Below are 10000 nucleotides of genomic sequence, written 5' to 3' on the forward strand. Positions count from 1 at the left end.
AGAAGATTGAAGAGATCTAAACATTGAGAACATCGTGGGATTGAGATCCATTTATATCGTAATACAGTATGTGTATTCACACAACCAATGACCAGTACAATGTAGTAATGATAATATAATAGTATAGTGCAGTCGAATGCTAGTACAGGGACTATAATAATATTATAGTATTACAATATTATGTGTGGCCAACTTCATGACCAGCCCAGTTTATACAGACATTTTCCACTCTCTGATTTTAGCCAGTTTTTGTATCAATGTGAGGATAGTTTTAATGTGGTGGATAGCGACATTTTGGTTGACGGTAGATGATGCGGCGGTGGTGATAGCATCAACGTATGTGATGCTGGTGGTTTAGGGACGGTAGCAGTACTGGTGCTGCTGAAAATTATGGTGATGCTGTCGTCGGGGCTAAGACTTGTGACCATTATCATCTATTAGAGATGTTAATGCTTGTGACGTATTCGGAAAAACCCCCGACACGTTTTCATTTTTTAAAATTTGGCCAGAAAACTCGTCCTTTAAAGTATCGATCATTTAATTAATGACCCTGTTCAATCCAACTCCAGGTTCGAGAGTTTTCTGGCCAAATTTTGAAAAATGTGTGTGTGTTTTTTTTTAATGTACTGGCTGTGTGATCGTGTTGTTGACGTATAGTGTAGTGTATGGGTTGGAGCGATAGTGACGTCAGTAGTATTAGTGATAGAGGCACAGGGATTGGGGGGTGGTGATGGTGATGGTGACGATACTAGTTGTACGGGGGATGGTGGTGCTGGTTGTGTTCATGATAAAGACGGCAGTGGGCGTCAATAACACAGTGAGGTTAAATGATCGGGAACACCACATTGTGAATTTAAAGTACATTAGAACTAATTTATGTCCTTCAATCTTCATTTGATAATGACTGTTGTCAATGACTTTCTACTATATTAAAACAACTATATTCATGGCATCACCATTTAAAACCTATAATAATCGAATTCTTCAAACTTACTCATAATGAAGTTTATTATTTTTATGTAATCATACCACAATTTTTAAGCAAATAATCTTTGACGAACATTTCGTAGTAATTAAATTAAAAATTACGTAGGCCAATCAATGGTACTCAGTCGAGCCACTCTACGAAACGAAACTAAACTATGTGTTATAATAATCGCATGACCTAGCAATTTTAACAGTTAATGGAGTTGTGGTTAGAATTTACAATTTTTTAAATTCTATATCTGTGAGTATATTAGATGACGTGTAACAATGGAGAGAAAATGAGGGAAAAGAACAATCATGAGTCACTTATTACGTTTGTTCGCCGGCAGTGACTTTAACCTCGCTGACCCCTGGTCTGGCACTGTGCGGCGTGATGAATCACGCAGGTAGCATGAAAACTAAAAGGAACGATATGTGGTAAAACGAACAGCCGTGAATTAGGACAAAACAAACCTTCCTGTATAACTACAAATACTGGTGCTCCTCAAGATTGTGTATTGTCCCCTGTATTATTCACAATATACACGAATGACTGTAGAAGTCAAAACCTGAGTGTACCTTTAATAAAGTTTGCAGATGACACCGCTCTTCAAGGCCTCATAACAAATGGCAACGAAGTGGCTTATAGGCAAAAAATTGATAGAATTGTGTCTTGGTGTGATGCCCACCACCTAGAGCTTAACATAAGCAAGACAAAGGAGCTAGTGATTGACTTTAGGAGAGTGAAGGAAACCGATAGAACCGTTAAAATTAAAGGGCCAATTCGTCCAGCGAGTTCCTCACTACAAATACCTTGGGTAACGATTGATGACAGGCTCAAGTGGGATGAACACTTGAAAATAATTAGGCATAAGATGTGCAGACGTACATTTTTTTATCAAAACTCTCTCAGTTTAGAATAGATAAAACCCTCTGCACATTATTTTATAGAGCAGTAATCGAAAGTGTTTTGTCATTTTGTATAACAGCTTGGGGAGGAAATTGCTTAGCAGTGGAAAGGAACAAAATAAATTCAAATATTAAAAAAATCCATTAAACGCTAAATAAATGATGTTGACGATGTAGATCTTTTATACGAGAAATTTTGTATAAATAAAATAACTAAAATATTAAATGACCAGTATAATCCACTAAGACTATCAATTATTATGTCAGAAAGAAGTGGTCGCCTTTTCTCTATTTCAACGAAAACAGAGAGACACCGAAAATCTTTTCTGCCGTCCAGTATAAGGCTTTATAACAACAAGCAATAATCAATTTATATAATCATTTCTCATTTTACTTTTTAAAAATATAAATATTAATTTATTAATTTATTTGTTTTGCAATCTTTTCAATTTTCAATTTATAGTGACAGTTTTAAATATTATTCATATTATAAAGCGCAGCTCTGGATATAGAGCTGCTCCTTTTTTAAATATATAATACATCCTATTTCCATTGTTTTTTATCTTATTGTGTAAATTATAACACGTCTGTACAAAAAAATTCCTTTTTTGGGATGCAATAAAGTATTAATTTATTATTATTATTATTATTATTATTATTATTATTATTATATTATTATTATTATTATTATATTATTATTATTATATTATTATTATTATTATTATTATTATTATTATTATTATTATTATTAATATATTATTATATATTATTATTATTTTATTATTATTATTATTATTATTATTATTATTATTATTAAAATATGTAAAATACAGTCTGAATAGACGTCATTGACGTTATATACAATGGGATAATCATATGATTTTATGTGTAAATAACACGTTTTCTATCAGTTGAACATACGAGAATAAAATATTTTTTAAAAGACCGAAAAGGAGCCCACTTATTTATTGTCAAAAAAAATAATTCTATTCTCTGCTTCAGTGTCATGAAATGTTGATGGTGAAGTGGTTTTTCGCTTGTTCAAATATCTATTTACCAAATCCATACATTTTCTCTCATTGTCTTGATAGTCTTAACACACTCTTTGCATCGAGAAGAAATTCGTTGTATTTGTCACGATACAAACAACAACATTTATATTGAGATAACAGTTACAGTTTTTGTCTTATAACGGCATTTTTTTCTTAAAGAATCGCGGAACAATGCCGGCCTAGCTTTCATAAGAGTAAACGAAAAAAAAAAGAAAAGGTTAAATAATTTTATACATGAAGATGGATGAGAATAGGAGACTTAAACTTTTATAATTTGAAAATAGGACAGTTCTGTACAGAAGGAATTAGGGTGTTGAAGAAAAAAAAATTAAAGCTAGAGAAGAAAAAAAAAGAGAGAGAGAGAGAGAGAGAGAGAGAGAGAGAGAGGAGAGAGAGAGAGAGAGGAGGAGGTTGTGTGTGTGTGTGAGAGATTGAGGTAGTGTGTGTGTGAGAGAGAGGAGAGAAAGAGAGATAAAGATAGTGTTACATACACAGAGAAAGATAGAGAGAGAGAACTTACCTTCAACCGTTACGTTTACTTCTGCCTTCATTTCATGTATTTGAAAATGTTCATCAAGATAATACATTTGACAGACGTATGTTCCAGTGTCTTCCTCGCCTGGGTTTTTGATCGTCAATTTGAGAAAATTGTTGATAGAATCTTTTGTCAGGTTACCGTGAGCCTGAAAATATCAGAAACGCCAAAGTCAGAACATTCATCCTTAATGTTTTTTATCTGTCTAAACAACCCCATCACAACAACTGAAGTTAGAAATAGCATAAAGTGCCTAAACAATAACAGATCCCCAGGCGAAGATGAAATTCCCGCTGAATTGCTGAAATGCGGTACCCTCTCCTGGATCTGAGCATTGCAAACATAATGAACAAAACATTCTCAACACAAAAAGACTGGGACATAACAGCGGTGTCCTAATTACAATACAAAAACCAGGAAAAACGAAAGGACCCGTAAAACAACCTGCGCCCAATAACATTACTGAATACCATAAGAAAAACACTGTCAACTATTGTCCTCAACAGAATTACACCGAAAATAGAAAAATATCTATCACATAGCCAAGCGGGTTTTGCCAAGACCGAAGCACATCGGGCCTTGTATGGACACATAAATGGTTGGCAGCAAAGGCACTCAAAGAAAACATATCCATAACAATAACCGGAATCGATATGTCCGCAGCCTTTGATACGATCGACAGAGGAAAACTTTTGGAGATATTAACAGACATAGTAGACGAAGACGAGCTCCGAATAATCCGATTTCTCCTCAGCAAAACAAAGATACAACCAAGGATATACGGGGCCACAAAACAGAAGCAGTTCGAAAGTAACATCGAGACCCCCAAGGAGATAGTCTGAGCCGGATTCTGTTCACAATATACTTAGAACACGCTCTGAAAGAAGTTCGAAAAGTCATTCGAAAACCAACGACTCATATTGAGAATGCAATCCCTAGAGAAATCGCCTATGCAGATGATGTCGATTTTATTGGATCAACACCAGCAAATGAAGGGTTCCATCGCAAAACGCTTTATATCCAAAATGAGGCAAGTTGAGAAAATGCATGTTTTTATCCACTAGCAAGGACTGAATTTAATCTGTGCATTATATATCCTTTTGAAACATCACACTTAGGACATTGAATAAACCATATGAAATAAACCTATTGCATCCATGAAGAATACAAACAGGCAATATGTTTTGTGTTTTTCGGCAAAATGCTTTATATCCACCAAATTCATTTTTCACAAAATGCGTTATATCCATCATTTGGAATTTAACGGCTGCTGAGCAATAATTTTGACATATTAGTGTATAAGAAAGCTGTAAGTGTAAGATGTTTTAAAAAATAAAAGAAAGTGTCTTAAGTCCATAGCATGTACTAATGATGTGATAAATACATATTGAAACTTAATCAAATCACATAAGGCGCAAAGCATAGCCGTGATTTTGTGGTAAACTACAGTACTGTAAGAAAAACATCAGGTCACTACTTGTGTGTTTTGCAGCGCTTGTGCCATCTCAATACCAAATTAAAAATCAGAAAAAGGAATATAATAGAACAGTCAAAAGACTTCAGATCCATTTTTGATGTATAACAAGAAAAAGTGAGACAAGGAAACTTGTTCGAATAAAAATTATCCCAATAGTGATATATCAGTGTGTCTGAGGAGAGGATACCTTCAATGTGCCATGCATACATCATGCAGAGAATAACCCCTTAAACTTTATGAAGTTAAAGGACAATATCAAAGATGTTTAGATCTGACTGTTTCCCTCAATCAAAAATTCCAGACATGGCCGTGGCAAGTGCTCATTTCGTTCTCATCAGGTCAAAGCGACAACAAAGAGAAATAAATGAATTGATTCGAGTCAAGGGAAAGAAGAAACAGCAAAGACCCCCACCCAAAGCAAAGTTTCGTGTCACATGAATGACAATGACGAAAAATACCACAGGCATTGAGATTTTAAAAATACATTTATTCTTTGAAAAGTCAAAATGAATTTAAAAACTAAAACTTTTATATTCTTAAAACAAAATTAATGAAAATTAAATATGATTTTAATGTTGAAGAAAAAAATATTGAACATTTTATATTCACTAACATACAAAATGAAAGAGTATAAAAATGACAGGGTCTCAGTTGAGTGAAGAAGCTCATGAGGTAATTATTTAATTTTAGGAAATAAAAAGCAAAATGTAATTCAAATTTTGACGGTAGATAAAGAAAAAAGTAATGACTCAACAGCCTTGAATATAATATCTGACCTCGGATAATATTCACAAACGCACATACATTAAAAAAAACAACAACTAACCAATAAACCTTCACCGTTTAAACTAGAGTTCTAGAAATAAGCAACAAGCGAATTGATGTCATGTTAAGACATGGAATGATTAATTAATGCAGACCTCATACTAGAGCCTATAAAATAAGGTTTAAGGTCAACTTAAATGATACATGTCATAAGATATGACTGACAGAACAAAATTAATTTATCAAAAGTATGGGGAAAAAAAAGAAAGAAAGAGATCGCACCAATACTAGAAAAATAATAATATTCTCAGAGAACCTTTATAAAAAAAATAGTAAAAAAGAACTTCAAATTTTGTCATAACCATTTCAAGGAAGGGTCACAGTTCACTTCAGCTTCAACCAAATTGTCGAAATCCTACTGTAAGACAACCATTGACATATTTTTAATTGCAACTGATTTTTGAAGATCTGAACAAGTGTGTATGAAAGTATGAAAGGTGCCAGAAAAAAGCAAGAAAAAAGCATCCCAAAAATCAGTCTTAATCGACAGTCGAGAAGGACTGAATTTTTGGGATGGTTTGTCTTCTTGCATCGTCTGATACATTTCATACACACTTGTTCAGATATTTATCTTACACCGGTGCCTGCTCCTTAGATTCTCGACTGTTTTTTTTGCAAAACAGGAGAAAAGTTTGAGAATTTGGTAGTATTAAACAGCAGCACTACCTTGAAAATCATGGTGAAATGAAAATATCAAAAAGAAGATAATAAAGATTACACATATCTAACAACTAATAACAATCACTGTCATAGCCATCACTATCAGTTATGTGGTTAGGTTTTTCACGGTAAAGAGAAACGGAAACTAGGGTAGATTTAGGAAGTAAACAATATTGAAGGTGTGGCCGGAAGTTTCGAGTTATGGCGTTTCTGATTGGCTGAATGGTTATAACGCACTCTGTAAAAAATCTCACCTGGCGCATAACGCGGTTTGCGAAAAATGTCAACTTCGCACAGAAATAAATACGGTTAAAACTTATTTTTCGCTAAAAAACATTTTCCTATAGTATAAAGTGATCCTCATATTGGCAATATAAACAATAAAACATTTTAAAGGATTTTGGCGCATAACGCGTTTTTGCGATGGAACCCTTCAAATATAGACATCATACAAAATACCCTCATGAAATATAACCACCAAGTCAATGCCAATAAAACCGAATTTACAACAATATCGAGGAACAAAGAGGAATGGAAAAGAACAAAGAAAGTAGGCTCACTAATTGGAGACACCGAGGATGTACAAAGAAGAAAACAGCTATCAAACGCCGCACTCAGTAAACTCACTAATGTATGGATTAGAGGTGACAAAATAAAGAGAAAAACCAAACTGAAACTGTAACGTTCTCTTGTAAAACCGGTACTTCTGTATAACTGCGGCACTTGGGCGTTGACAAAATCCGAAGAAGAACAACTGGATGCCTTCCATCGCACACAGCTAAGAAGGGTACTGGACATCAAATACCCAAAAAAGATCTCAAATGAATCACTCTATAAGATCACAAAAGAAAGACCAATTTCCCTTGACATTTTACAACAACGATGGCAACTTTTCGGTCACATACTACGCAGGGACAAAAACAAACCAGCTAACCAAGCCATGTCGGGATACTTCCAAAAACACGGGAACCTTTTTAGAGGAAGACCGATCACAACACTCCCTGTCATCCTAAACAAAAACCTTACAACACTTGGACAAAGCATTAGTCTCATAACGGCAGGGGACCTTGAAAATCTGAGAACCCTAGCAGAGGACCGGCAATATTGGAGACACCTCAAACAGGAAATACTGGAAACAGCCAAGGCGACCCGATCTTTCGGTCGAGACGCGAAGTAGTAAGTAACTATGTGCGGCCACATGGTGCAGTGGTATGGGACTGTTTTGTAGGATCGGAAGGTCCAGAGTTTGCATTCCACTCTGGGCGGTGCATAGTTGAGTCTGTGGAAAAAGGTTCTTTATTAACATTCTCTCACCGTACTCATGTGCAAAATGGATACATGGTCGTTAACAGCGTTGTCTCTGTTCGAAAAAAATATAATATCGCCTAACAGGCTTTGTGGCTTGTCCTACACACTAGGTGTTGCTGTTGTCTTAGGACACCTTGTACAGAGCATTTGTAAAATTATTTGATATTGCCCTATATAAAAATGCTCAAAGCTCAAGCTTAAAAATTTGTGGGATATCATTTTTTTTTTTCTTCTTTTGGATTGACACTTATTATCAAATAACAATGATTCACACTTTTTCATTAAAGTAGTAGTTTAGTAATATGAACATAAGAACGAAGTACATCCCACTTCAGTTATATTTCTGTAGGCTTAGAAAAACTTTAATTTCTGATATTAGATCATCATTTCTAATAGTCTTCTCTTTCAATTCAATTCGAATAAGTGAATACTTTTCTTTCAGCCTGAGTGATATAATCTTGGTTACTCACTTCTCTCATAAATTTACGCTTTGACTGCAACACTATTCTATTACTCATACCACTTCATATTATTTTAATCATTCATGTCTCACTATCAAGACTTTGTGGTGCACTTCATTATTTTGATATACTTCATCAAAACGTCTGAGTTTTGTTTCTCACCTTTGCCAGTTGAAGTTCTGTCTAGATTGGATCAAGCTCGGGTCCTTACAAGTAAGAATTAGAAGTACTCTCTGACTGTAAGTGGAACCTCTCAAGTCCCATAACATCATCATAACATTCTCAGCAGGATAGCATAAGTTACGTAATATCATCATATTCTCAATTATTGTAATTGTGATCACCATTCAGTTATAAGAAAGCTAATTCATCATATATAATATTTATATTCATATCAACTCAAACAATTCGTCATTGTTCTTTTTCAAATTAACTGGTTAACTTTGGGGGCCTTATATGTCACATTTGTATTCTATTAATGTCGTCAAATTATCTCTTGAGCTCTGTCCCGTCCATGACACCAACTAATTGTAATGTTTTGACATCCTAGAAGTACATTTTGTGTTTTGAATAAATGATTGATATCAAGAGTCAAACGAGACTTCGCTTTGTCCTTAAGCAATATAGAATAAGAAAGTTTGTGCTTTAAACCGTCAAGTGTTTTACTCGGGAATTCGTCCTTTTCGAACGTGTAACCAAAAAAAAGAAAGACCCAAACCAACTCGTCCTTCTAAAATAGATCAATTTAACTGACTCTCATCTTGGAAAAAAAATTCAAACCAGGGATTTAGTAAAATCCTTTTAAAAAGCCCCGTGTCTTAGTATTTTTGTAATAATGACGTTATTTCAATCGATCGGTATTTCAAAGAAGAATTTTCTAGCCAAATTTATTTAAAAACGAGTTGTTTTTTTCTCCAAAATACGGCTGTCAACTAGCCAAATCGTACAATAAGAGCCATAAATTTCATTCCTGTATTTCTATCCGTTGTGTTATATCAGAAAATACATTTTAAATATCACCCAGCTCTTATGGATAACAAGAGCAAATACTTACACGAATTCTATACTGAATTATCAATCAATTTTAAAATATATTTTTGGTCACCATTGAGCCGGAATGTGCCCTGAACTGTTTCGGAGATAATGCAGTATTTTATGGACACAATAAAAACAGTTATACATCAATAGAGATGGCTACAATGACCGGATTGTTATGACAAACAGGTTGATATTAAGACATGTAAACACTTGATGAAATCTGTGTTATGTTGGTTGTCAAATCCATTTGAAATGTTTTGTTATTTCTTTTATTTCCTTAACTCAATGAATTCTTACGTCACAATGTAAGTAGATGCTGCTATACAGACGAGAACGTCTAACGGAGAAAAACTGAATATTTCAGATTACTATTAACTACACAATATCCCGTATATTATGCTATACAAATATAACGTCCAAGGGGAAAAACAGATTAACTTTTACACAATAGTCCCAGTTATGTCCATTTTGAATTAATCATGGTATTCCAAGAAGAGAGAAACACCAGATCCCACAGGATAGTATTTGAAAGAATAAAGGATTATACTCTTCTTCTTCTTCTTCTTCTTCTTCTTCTTCTTCTTCTTCTTCTTCTTCTTCTTCTTCTTCTTCTTCTTCTTCTTCTTCTTCTTCTTCTTCTTCTTCTTCTTCTTCTTCTTCTTCTTCTTCTTCTTCTTCTTCTTCTTCTTCTTCTTCTTCTTCTTCTTCTTCTTCTTCTTCTTCTTCTTCTTCTTCTTCTCTTCTTCTTCTTCTTCTTCTTCTTCTTCTT

General features: G+C 34.1%; 1 protein-coding gene across 1 annotated transcript in view; it reads right to left on the bottom strand.

Annotated features, from left to right (window-relative positions):
* Positions 1-3447: 3447 nt before the first annotated feature.
* Positions 3448-10000, bottom strand: part of LOC144962334 (uncharacterized) — a gene marked incomplete at both ends in the record, with an annotated part of 11724 nt that continues 5171 nt past the window's right edge. Inside the window, one exon of the mRNA XM_078895229.1 lies at positions 3448-3610. Coding sequence (XP_078751355.1) covers positions 3448-3610 — 163 coding nt within the window. The remainder of the gene's footprint in view (positions 3611-10000) is intronic.

The sequence above is a fragment of the Berghia stephanieae genome, unplaced genomic scaffold (genome assembly GCF_034508935.2).
Source record: "Berghia stephanieae isolate SIO BIC M18660-M18661 unplaced genomic scaffold, UCSD_Bste_1.3 scaffold884, whole genome shotgun sequence".
Lineage (NCBI taxonomy): Eukaryota > Metazoa > Mollusca > Gastropoda > Nudibranchia > Aeolidiidae > Berghia > Berghia stephanieae.